The 12,834-nt window shown below is 38.2% G+C and overlaps 1 protein-coding gene across 7 annotated transcripts in view; it reads left to right on the top strand.

Annotated features, from left to right (window-relative positions):
• The window catches only part of ESR1 (estrogen receptor 1), a 469,479-nt gene that overhangs the window by 301,443 nt on the left and 155,202 nt on the right, over positions 1–12,834 (top strand). For all 7 annotated transcript variants that reach the window (XM_030928659.1, XM_030928652.1, XM_030928653.1 and 4 more), the window contains one exon: positions 2,681–3,016. In XM_030928659.1, the coding sequence (XP_030784519.1) occupies positions 2,681–3,016 (336 nt within the window). The remainder of the gene's footprint in view (positions 1–2,680; positions 3,017–12,834) is intronic.

Here is a 12,834-nt window from a genome sequence, read left to right as displayed (position 1 = left end):
AGTTACAATTTGGTAACTCTTGATTTCACCTTAGGAAAAACAATACCACCTTCTAACCATTTCTTTTTTAGTCAAATCACTTGCTTTTATTTCTTTCTGTAGATCTGCTATTAAAAGATTGTAATCACTGCTGCATCTTTCCTGTAAGACTTGATCACATTATTAATTTCTTTGTAAACTTGTAGAATAGGGGTATAAATAGTATTTGGGTAATACATTGACTAATACTGAAGAACCAGGCATTTTCTTACCCCAGCCCTCACACAAAGTAGGGAAATACAAGTTAGGACTCATCTCAAAACTCTGACCTCAGAATTTCCTGAGAGATCTGAACCTAGAAAGATTCTTTGCTTTTGACATTTTTTCCCTGGTTTCCACTGCAAGTCTCTTGCTCTTACATTTTTTTTTTTTTTTTCTAGTGTTTCAAATAGAGGGTGGTAGAGTCGTATAGAACAATCTCAGCATTGGAGGGGCTACTGGAGGTCAACTAGTGCAAATGCTTTCTGGATAATGGAATCCTTTGGGAGCATCCCTTGAAAGTCTTCATCTAGCCTATTCTTGGAAACCCCCAGTGATCCCCCTCATCATTTCCTGTGATGGCAGCTTCTATCTTTGTCATCAGCTCTATTTCAAACTGCTTCCTTACATTGAGCTGTAACTAACTAAAAAGTTTCCACACCCTGCTTCTATTTTAACCTTTGGGCTCATAAAGAACAAGTTGAACTCGTCTTATGCAGAACAACCCATGTACAGGAGATGCTCAGGTTTCCTCCATGTTTTCCTTTCTCTAGGCTAACCCTTCTTTGTTCCTCACTTGCTCACTATATGACCTGATTTCGTGTCTCCTTACCCTTCTCGTTACTCTAACTTGAGTAGGCTTATTTTTCTTATAGTTTCAGGATCCAGCAATGAGTGTGATACATCAGGTATGCTCTGATGAGTTGAGAGTAGAGTGGACATATCATCTCCCTTAGTTCAGATATTGTGATCTCATTGGCAAATATGGCAGTAAAAGTTGAAATGCCTGACCAAGGACAATGGCTGGTCAGGTGCCATTGTTCTCATCTTTTACTTTTAGGTGTCCCTCAGTTTGTTAAGTTAGTACCTACATAATGTCCTGAAACTTGTTAAGTTTGTACCTACATAATGGATTACATTCAAAATCTCTGTTTAACTGAAAACAAAAGCAAACTTCTTTTCAGAGCCAGAATCTGGAATCATACTTAATAGAGAATGATCTTGTACAAGTTGGATCATCTCTTTAAGTAACGGTTTCTCAAACTTACAAGATTATTGTGAGAACTAAATTAGTTCTAAAGTGCTTCCATGTGAAGTGTATGTAAATGCTTAAAATATGTAGTAAGTTCTGAATGCATATTAGTAATAATAATAATCTTTATTATAATGTTTACTATTTCATGGGAAATGCTTATTTTAATACTGAGCAAATAGGAAGAGTTCATGGCTTCTCTATGTTTTTGAAGTGTCATTCAATATATTATATATATATATTTATATGTATAAAACATATACATATATTTCAGTTACACATTTGTCCAAATACCTTTACAAATTAAAACAAAACAAGACAAAGTTCTCACACTAGTTATTTGTTACAAAGTGACAGAACAAGTGATATGTTATAAAGAGCATTTATTTCTCATGTCTTTGATATTAAAAATAGTTGCATTAACTTTGTATCAAAATGATTGCTTCCTTCATTTAAATCTAAGAATTATTGCTGTCTGATAAATATTGGAGAGATTAACTTTTTTGAAAATATAGAAGCTTTTTGTCTTTTTAAAATAGTTGTTTTGGGCAGATGTTAGTACATTTCGGCAGCACAGTATGGCCTTTTTCAGGTTCAGGTGCTGAGCCCAAACCTCAAAGAATCACTGCAAAAAGATTGGATCCCCCCTCTCTTCACCCCATTTCATAATTTAGGTAGTGAGAACCACAGCTGGGTAAACCTTTGGGGGGAAATTATCAAATAAAACAAACTCTTTTTAGAATTTTACAACTTTTATGTTAGGAAAAACAAATACATTTGTGAAAAGCTTAAAATCCAGTAAATGACTTGAGGAACCTGTGGTAATCCTAGGGTGATGAGGAGCAGGTTAGTAGCAGTAAAGGACTTAGCACCCCAGGGGGCCAGAGGCTGTAATATACCTTACGAGCAAGTATTCTTATTTAGTCTTGCCCATTAAGAAGTCTACTTGGACTAAATGCTCTTAAAAATGCCCTTTTAATTTACTATTAAAAGAATATTCCTAGCAGAAGTAGTCTTTGATGCTAAAACATATTTTAAGAATAACTAAAATTAGAATTCTGTTCTTTTTATAATACTCGTTACCTACATACACCCCTACCTGGTGTGTCAGAGTCAGTTTGTACGGGCTCACCAAAGCCTACTGTTCAATTTGCAGGAGTTTTGTAAGCCATTTGATGTCAGACAGGTGGCCTGAAGTTTGTTATGGTGGCAGTATTTACACCATGAAAATTGGCAACTGCTACAAGCTTCTTCTCTTGGAGAGCCACTTGTTAAACACTTACTAGCTCACCTGTGCTTGAAAGTATTTCTTCAAATAAAATGAAAGATGGTTAGCTTTGAAAATTTTTTGTATAAAAGTTTACACGGGAAAAAAATAAACTAATTGTTTTTTTCCCCCTGTGTTTTCAGGGATACGAAAAGACCGAAGAGGAGGGAGAATGTTGAAACACAAGCGCCAGAGAGATGATGGGGAGGGCAGGGGTGAAGTGGGGTCTGCTGGAGACATGAGAGCTGCCAACCTTTGGCCAAGCCCGCTCATGATCAAGCACTCCAAGAAGAACAGCCCGGCCTTGTCCCTGACGGCCGACCAGATGGTCAGTGCCTTGCTGGATGCTGAGCCCCCCATAGTCTATTCCGAGTATGATCCTACCAGACCCTTCAGTGAAGCTTCAATGATGGGCTTACTGACCAACCTGGCAGACAGGGAGCTGGTTCACATGATCAACTGGGCAAAGAGGGTGCCAGGTAAGAATGCGAAGCTCAACTTTTAAGAGTCAATAGCTTTTCAAGAACTGGTTGTGATGTCATGGGAGAAATAGTGGGGGAAAAAGAAGCAATAACATGTTACGTAATTGGTTTCAAGGTTACAGGAGATGTGTTCATTTTCAGTATCAATACACTGTAATTTTCCTGGAGATTAGGAAATAATATTTTTAAATCAAAATCTAGAAGACTAAAATTTTTAAATTGACATAATTTATTTTTAACCCATCTTATTTACCAAAAAGATTTAGGGTGGACACTACATGATAAAACTATTTAATAGTATATGTTCACATTAGCAGAAACTTGTAACACTAAATGATTTACAAAAGTTCTTAATATTAATGACCTTTGTTCAAAACATCTCAATTATTAATAAAACAATGTTATCTTAAAACGATTTTTAGATTGGGTGTGGTGGCTCATGCCTGTAATCCTAGCACTTTTTGGGGCTGAGGTGGGAGGATTGCTTGAGCCCAGGAGCTTGAGGCCAGCCAGGGCAACGTGGCGAGACCCTGTCTCTACCAAAAAATTTTAAAAATTAGCTGGGTGCAGTGGCACACACCTGTGGTCCCAGCTACTGGGGAGGCTGAGGTGAGAGGATGGCTTGAGTCCAGGAGGTTGAAGCTACAGTGAACCACGTTTGTGTGGAGTGCCACTGCACTCCGGCCTGGGTGACAGAGCAAGAGCATGTCTCAAAAAATAAACAACAAAAAAAGTTAAGAAAGATCTTTATGGATTAAAGAGATAATAATAAGTTTACTTACTGAATGCCAATTATTTATCCAACCTGGTGTATGCTTAGTATTTTAGGAGAAAGAGAAAGGCAATGGAAAAATAAATTAAGGTATCATCCCTGAAAGAAACTTTCAGAAAGACCCCGTGGCTGAAGTGATACCTTGTTCCTTCAGTTGATTCTCTCAGAACTGGTGTTATGGTAAAATTGGACTGTTACTCCTGTTGTTCAGGGAGAAGAACTCAAGTCTGTATGGAAACAAGGCTAGAAAATGGCTTTCTCCCTGCCCCAGCGTATCCATTCAGGAGCTAATGTAGATGAACCAAGGCAAGAGGAAGTTAAATTTTTTTCTGGGCTTATAGATTCAATGAGTGATAGATTTAGTTGGAGGTTTTCTCATTTGGTTTCTTTTAATAGATGAAATTAATGGTTTCCTATGAAGCATGAAATGTTTAATATGAAACTAAAAAATGTGGAGTTTGTACTTGCATTTCAAGGGTCACTGCTGTGTTACAGGCCAAGTGAACTTATGTCTGGCCTTAGAGAATCTTACATGTATTTGCATCTATCAGCATATAAACATGTGGGCTGTAGAATAAGAAGCCAGCAGTACCAGAACCCAGCCTTGTTAGAGGCCACCATTTTGGTGGTTTGGGTGGTTATTAGATTACATGGAAGCATGGAGAACAATAGGCAAATGTAGATTTTCAGTGTCAGTCGAACTGGCAAACAAAAATTCCTGGTCATCTTCAGAATGAAAAGTTTTCTTGAGTACCTACATATTTTAGCATTTTTATATGAAGCAGATACATTATAAGTTAATTGTTGGAATCTAAATGTAATGTGGCTGTAAGTTTTTTCTTTATATTTGTTATTGCCTTGTTCTTATATTTTAGGGAAAGAGAAACAAACGAAGAAACTAACGGTCATATATTTGAGAGCCAACTCTTGGTTGCTGTTCAGTTTTATTTTCCTGTAAACATATATTTTCCCTCATGAAATCTTGGTAATCTTAGCTCTGGAGTACTGCTGAACTGAAGTATAGACATTTTCTTACATATCAGTAGATTCCCATCATGACATTTTTATAATAATAAAATATTGAAGAGCATTTGTAACAACTGGATTAAGCTCAAATACATTACCAGCGGTTGAAGACTTCACATCAATAATCTTCTGAATTTAGGAATAAAATGGAGAAGTCAAGGAAAGGAAAAGATTATACACAGGCTAGCAATTGTTAAAATATAAGTATTAAAGCCAGAGTTAGACACACTTATGGCAATAAGATGTGTAATAAAACCACTCTATAACTTCATCATGTTAGTTTAAAAGACCTGAATGATTCCAAAATCCTTAGACCAATAAACTATGTCTTCTTACTGGATAATTAAAAAAAAATTATAAAGGCAAAATGAAATTATATATATGTGTGTTTGTGTGTGTTCCATGGGAATACAGCTGTTGTAAATCAAAGGCCTACTTGTCTGACCAAGCAGAATAAAAATAGTCATTGATTTTAAAGAGACGAAAAATGAGGGAAGAAAAAAGTCTTCTGCAAAAGCTCTACAGATGGTTGTCAAGCTTTTCAGAAAAATACACAAAGCAACATTTTGAAAAGGATTTATATCTTTTGTATATTCAAATACCATCTATTATTTAAAAACTATAGCCCACACTGAAAATCTGATATAGACAATATAACGTTTATGAGATAATAGTTTGAGAATGACAATAATAATAGTAATTTTTAAAAAGAGGAAATAGGCTGGGCACAGTGGCTCACGCGTGTAATCCCAGCAGGTGTGGGCGGGTGAATCACCTAAGGTCAGGAGTTCAAGACCAGCCTGGCTTTTAGAATGGCAAAACCCCGTCTCTACAAAAAAATATAAAAATTAGGTGGGCTTGGTGGCACGCACCTGTAGTCCCAGGTACTTGGGATGTTGAGGTGGGAGAATTGCTTGAACCTGGGAGGCAGAGACTACAGTGAGCCGAGATCCCACAACTGCACTCCAGCCATGAATTGACTTCATTTTGAATGATGAATTTTTAACAAAAATAGTCAATACTTTGGGCTGTATTAATAGTTCTAGAAGTGCTTTCTTCTTCTTTTTTTAATTAACAGAATATTATCAAGATTTTCAAATGTTGATGATTATAAGTTGAATTTTCCTTTTCAATAATACCTGGGGATTATTTTTTGACTTGATACATTTCTCTACTCAGAATTAAGATGTGCAGAGCTTTAGGATAAAATGCATCATAAAAGTGTGAGAGTCAAGTTCCAATCTGTAAAGTACTTCTAGTAGACCTGGATAAAGATGACCTTAAGAAATGATTTTTTTTTCTCTTTGCAGTTTAAACACAACAGTAGCAATAAGAATGATAAAACCTACGAAGCCAGCTCTGATAAAAGATGCTTTTTTATAACACATACTATATATCTACTTTTTGATATTTATCTATAGAGAAGATTTTCTCCTTATTGTTTGCTGAAATTTGTTTATCTTTAATAGGAATTTTATAGCCGTATCCCTGGGTAGAAATTCAGTTTTTTAAAAAGTAGATTACTAAATCTTAATTTACTATTATTCTACACATGGTACAACTAGTCAATAACTGTAATATCATTGAGCTGAAGGTTAAAAAGGAAAAACTATGACTGCAAGAGTGGTTGTATTTTTGATTTCAGCATCACACTCAATTGCATCATTCAGTGGTTCATTCTTAGTTTTGGTGTTAATGAAATACATCTGAGATTTTTTCCCCAGAAGCTTGAATTGTGTCACCACAGTGTCCTTTTGATTTATTAAAAGTTAAGCCTTTTCCAAAATTCACCATAATTTTACATGTCTCAAAAGCAATGTTATACTTCAAGTTTCTGCTATAATTCTATATATTTTATGAAGATTTTGATAGATGTCTAGCCCTGAGTTTTTTATTGCCTGTTAAATACTTATAACCAAAAGTGTGACAGCCTCGTGAGCTGCTGCTGGGCACAGATCTGAGAGAGTACACTGAGAGTGTTGGCCCAGGAAGAGGAAGAGAGGACAAGGGGCAGTTCAGTGGCAGCTTGGCTTTGTGTGAAACATGCCACCTTAACCACTTCCTTATTCTTTTAGTGGCAAACTAGGTGACCTTCTCCTTCCTCTTTCCTGTTGAGTCCCCTTCTACTCCACACTCTAGAAGGCCCCTCTTCCTCCTCAGTCCTGACTCGCTGTCATTTACTTCAGGTGGCCTCCTTGCTCTGTTTTGGCCCCAGGGGTAGACAATCTACTCTCTCTGGACATGCCTCCCAGCAGCCCCAAGTTCAGGTTTCTTGGAAGTTTCTATGTTGTCTCGAGGATGCATGGTTGTGTGAGTTATTCCAGGGCTCAAGGCCTGTTCTGTGTCTGTGTTCCCCAGGAATCCAGGAATTCGATTCTCTGCCTCTCATCCTCATCCTCATCGTTAAAATTAGCAGATGTGAGCTCAGGAAATAGGTGAATAAATGAACAAATGACAGGTGATTTTTGAAAGTCTTGAGTTTAAGAAGTCTCTGAGCCCTGTTACAGCTCAATTTTCCCATAATCTAGAGCTGCTCTCTAAGGCTGTGACATTTCTCCTTTTTCCTCTCCCCAAAATCTACCTGTTGTTCTGATATCTCCCGGACAGCCACCTTAGTGAAACTCCATTTCCATTTCCAACCTCTCTTTTGTAAGGGACAGAGAAATAGCTAGAGGAATACGGAGCCTTGCACTCTGAGGACTTTAGCAGGCTTCAACTGTCTATTTGCAAGTGAGTTTCACTTAGTGAATGAAATTGGAAACTTAAAGTGGGTAGGGATGAGGGTTCTGGGAGAGGATGTAACACCTAAATCTGGGAATTGGGAGCATCTTCAAAGACACACACTCAATTCTGGGAGGTCCCTGTAGATTCCAGAGATTTAGGAGGGCTTCCCAGGACTCTGCTTCCCAACCTGTCATTGGACCAGTAAACCCTGCTGTCAGGCTGTCGTGGTGTCCAGCAGCATGCTTTGGCAAGGTAATGAAAGATAACATGAAATGGACGTATGAGAGACATCCTGGAGAGATGACAGAAGCCTCTGTTTAAGGACAAGATTTGCCATTTAGATTTTGCACCCACTGTATAATAAGAGCCTTAGGATTGGGCTGGAATCACCCTAGCAGGCATAATAGCAGCCCCTCTGGAGTGGCAATATGCAGCTTTTTTGCAAATATTCCATGTCCAAGTCACCCCACCCAACTTTCTACTGCTCCTGTGGAAGCTCTGGTGAAACTCAAGGAAAGCAGCTGTTGTTAACTGGATTTTTCTTTCACATGAAACTTTGAAGCCTCATAAATGCTTATTGGCTTGGATGCTATTAAACCTTTAAAAATCCTTTTTTCATCTTGACAGTATTTGAGAAACATGTCAGGGGCATTTTGCCCACCCTCCTCCAGGTTCTGTGTCATTGGGTGATATGGTTTGCCTGTGTCTCCACCCAAATTTCATCTTGAATTCCCATCTGTTGTGGGAGGGATCCGTGGTAGGTAATTGAATTGTGGGGGCAGGTCTTTCCCGTGTTCCTATGATAGTGAGTAAGTCTCAAGAGATCTGATGGTTTTAAAAAGGGGAGTTTTTCTGCACAAGCTCTTCTTCTCTTGTCTGCCTCCATGTGAGATGTGCCTTCCACCTTCGGCTATGATTGTGAGGCCTCCCCAGCCACATGGAACTGTATGTCCATTGAACCTCTTTCTTTTGTAAATTGCCTGGCCTGGGGTGTGTCTTTATGAGCAATGTGAAAACAGGCTAATACAGTGAGTCTGGGTCAGGTTGTGTTTATGTTGAACATAGTGGACCTGTGGTGCTTGGTGTCCCCAGGGCACCCTGTGGGGAATGTTGGCCTGTGGCTTTGCTACTTCCAGGGGGATTTGACATGGAGAATGTGTGTTTTAAGTAATAGATATATTATGATTGAAGTGTGTTACAGGCTGAATTGCATCTCGTCAAAAAGACATGTTAAAGTCCTAACCCCCAGTATCTCAGAATCCGACCTTCTTTGGAAATAGTGCCTTTATATAGGTAATCAAGTTCAAGTGAGGTCATTAGCACCAGCCCTAATCCAATAAGGACCGGCATTCTAATGAAAGGGGAAATTTAGACACAGAACTAGACATGCACAGAGGAAGATGACATGAAGAGACACAGGGAGAGGACAGTCATGTGACTGGAGTGCTGGGTCTGCAAGCTGAGGAATGCCAAGGTTTACTGGCCAACATCAGAAACTAGAAGGGGCAAGAGTGGACTCTCCCCTAAAACCCTCAGAGAGAGCATGGCCTTGATTTCAGATGTCTAGCCTCCAGAACTGTGAGGCATACATTTCTGTTGTTTTTGAAGCCGCCTAGTTTTTGATACTTTGTATGGGAGCCCTTGGAAATTAATACAAAGTGTATTAAAAATAGAATTTTCTTCTATTGTATTTTTGAAGCAAAAGAAATAAGGAGCTATTGATTTAAGGAGGAAAGTTTAGCTCATCTAGTAGAGACTTGGCTAATCATTTACTCTTATGTATTTCTTTTCTGGCCACCCAAGTGGTTCACTGAACTGGCTTAGAAGTTGATTTATAATTGTAAGAGTTTCACGCATCAGAAGTTGATTTATAATTGTAACAGTTTCATGAATCTACCTCATAAATACCTTGTAAAAGATTTTAACCTTCAGAATAATGCTTTCCTCTGGTACTTTAGTAGTTTATCCTTTTTTTGCATCTTTGATGCATTTGAATTCATCCTGGTATCTGTGTGAGGTGGGGCTCCAACATGGTTTTCATACAGATGACTCCACCATTGTTTCAATTTCATTTGTTGAACAGCCTCCTACAGAAGTATTTTTCAGACTTCTTTTATACTTGACTTCCAAGTTTACTGTTGGTTAAGAGCTTTTAAGTAGGGGGAAAGATATGACCCATTGGCCTACTTGTTTCATTATTTTTTCCAATTCTGAAATCTAAAATAAAAAAACCTTATTTATTCAAAATTATAGTTTCACTTAATTTATATTAACTGCATAGATAGTGTGATTCATCTGTCCTACTTGGACGTATTTAGTAACTTTTAATTCATCTTAGAAATAAAAGATAGAAATCCATGAGACTTGAGACATTTAAATAAGACCAATACTGACAGGTAATCAGGTGAAGTACCATTTGTTTGTAATAGGACATCAAAATTGTTCCCCAAGGGTAAAGGATGTTCCATTCTCACTTTTCCCGTCTGTCCTCCCAAATTCTTTCATTCTTCCTACTGCTTTGAACCAACTTGAAAAGTTAGTCCACTGAGAGCCTCAGCTGTTAACTTTTAGCCTCTGCAAACAAACTAGCTATTTCCCTCTTTGTCCCTTTACCATCAAACTTAGTTGCTTCTCCTACTCCTCTCCCTTCTGCCAGGGTCTCCATCCTTGTTCCTTATTCAACAGTGGAATCATCTTTGTGCCTGACTCCTCTTTACTGTGTACCACTGGCTCCTCCTCTTCACCATCTCTAAATTTATGCTTCTTTCCTGTTCCACTGTCATCAGCTTGGTCTATATCCTACTTTGATCATTTGGATTTAGGTCCCACCCTAATCTAGTATGACTTCATCTTAACTTGATTACATTTGCAAAGACCCGATCTCCAAATACAATCACAAGTAAAGGTTCAGGTGGACGTGAATATTAGGAGAGACAACACTTCAATTAACAGTTTGGCATTAGGACTTTATTATCTAGTTTAGTAATTGCTTTAACAGGTAAATGATAGTATCCCCTAAAGTTTAAAATGCAGAATCAGATTATGCCTCAGGGTACCTAACCCTAGGTTAACCTTTCTTCAACAAAGTCTTGGGAAAGACCTTTGTAAAAAGGCTGGTGACCATTTTATTTGATTTCTACTTTCCAATATTATTTGCTTAAGTCAGACAATCTCCTTGGCCCACCCTTTTCCCTGCCATTCTCCCCTTCACATAATGTCTTAATTTTATTTTTCCCTTGTTTTATTCCCTGAACTCCCTTCTCTCTATTCGGATTCTCTACTCATTTTTTCCCCTAATGAGACACCTGACTTCCTACCTCCTTTCTGAAACTTCAAACTGCTTAGCAAATACAATTTTGAATTGAGTTTGCTGTCACAGAACAACTAGTCCTTGGTCCAGAGTATCTTGCAGGACTGAATCCACTGGGGTCTAAGACACAATAATAACTCTTAATTATTTTCTTCTTTCCTTCATGGTATATTGGTTGCTGGGTGATGAGTTTATATTATGGTTGAATTTCCTTTTTGAAATGAAAAGATGAATAGTCTTTATTGGCTGAGTATCTATTTTTATCCAGAAGACTTTGCAAATGAGAAGTATTTCTACAATCTGAGTTTAATTTGCTTAAGCCGTGAACTTGTTCTTTAAAAGTTGTATATGTGCAAAATAAATTTAAATTAAATAAATCATATTTTAATGTAGTCAGGGTAGCATTCATTTAAATAAAACCTATGACAAATATCCACGTGAAGTTACCACTCCTTTAACAAAACAAATGTTCTCCTTTTTTATTGAAATATTATTTTTCACAAATTGAGATTCCTTAATGTGATGGCCACTTGGGCTGACTATAGTATAGCTGCATTCTTAGAATGACCCTGAAACCATGTGACTTCTCCAAGATACATGTGACTGACTTTCTGAGATGACTGCATTGAATCCTTCTGGATTAACTTATTCTGCATCCAGATCCCTGGAAGCCATTTATCCCCCACAGTGGTGTATATTTAGACCCATTGTGTGCTAACCTCTCTGTGCCCCTAAGTATCAACATAGCTAAGCCAAAGTTCCAACTTTACTGCTGTACAAGGGAGGTTACATCTTAGTGATGAAAGAGGTTAATTTTCTTTAGGAGTTGAAGACCAGAGAACTGCAAAAAGGGGAGAAAATCGGTGTGGCCTCTAATGAGAGCTAAGTGAGTGAGGGAATAGAAAACAGTGAGGACCGGCTGGGCGCGGTGGCTCACGCCTGTAATCCCAGCATTTTGGGAGACCGAGGCGGGCGGATCACAAGGTCAAGAGATCAAGATCATCCTGGCCAACACGGTGATACCCCGTCTCTACTAAAAATACAAAAAATTAGCCAGGCGTGGTGGCGGGCGCCTGTAGTCCCAGCTACTTGGGAGGCTGAGGCAGGAGAATGGCGTGAACCCGGGAGGCGGAGCTTGCAGTGAGCCAAGATTGAGCCACTGCACTCCAGCCTGGGCCACAGAGTGAGACTCCGTCCTAAAAAAAAAAAAAGAATACAGTGAGGACTTTGGAGGGAGTCTTACAGTGGAGCAGAATTAAAAGAGAAGAATTCACCTGTTTCCTATGTAACTCCCTCTGTAACTGATAACTTTCTAGAGAAAGCTCACTGAATATATTTGAAATTTGTTTCATACCACTTTTATGTTATTGCCTTCTTTCACAGGAACCAGAAAGCTCTAACCTGTAGATTTGCATGGTTGTCTTTACTTTAGACTACAGTCTAAACTGACTGTGTATTTTTGGCACAATTATTCCTTCTCTCCTCTCACTCCGTCCCTAGCCCTTTCTTAATTACTCCCATTAGCCATTTTTCTTGCTAGCGTGAATGAAATCCCCTGTCTCAAGAACATGGTTGTCTCAAGAACATGGTTGCACATTGAAATAGAATGTTAATTCATGACGAAATTAACTGTTCCTGATTGGGAACCCCTAGTTCCAGGGAATCTTAGGGTTTCAATTCTGTTGCCTTGGTTACTAAACCGTTCCATGCAGTTTGCTCAACTTCGAATGGGTACTTCTAAGGAACATTCTCCCTTGTAAGTAAATTGCTTCATGTGTTAAAATCTAAGTTCTGTTTTAAAATTCTTGAGACAAATTCACCATGATTTAGTTTTAAAAACAAGTGGCCTTGTCTTTTTAGTCTAGGATTTATCACTTAGCTGTATCTAGCAGAGCCCCTAATACAATAGTAGGAAAAAGCAGAAGTGTGATTGCTAAATGAAGGGGAAATGTAATAAAATGATGGAAGTACCCTTTTCTTAGG

The sequence above is a fragment of the Rhinopithecus roxellana genome, chromosome 4 (assembly GCF_007565055.1).
Source record: "Rhinopithecus roxellana isolate Shanxi Qingling chromosome 4, ASM756505v1, whole genome shotgun sequence".
NCBI classification, from domain to species: domain Eukaryota; kingdom Metazoa; phylum Chordata; class Mammalia; order Primates; family Cercopithecidae; genus Rhinopithecus; species Rhinopithecus roxellana.
The sequence above is the reverse complement of the archived record's forward strand: the minus strand, read 5'-3'. Positions and strand labels throughout refer to the sequence as shown.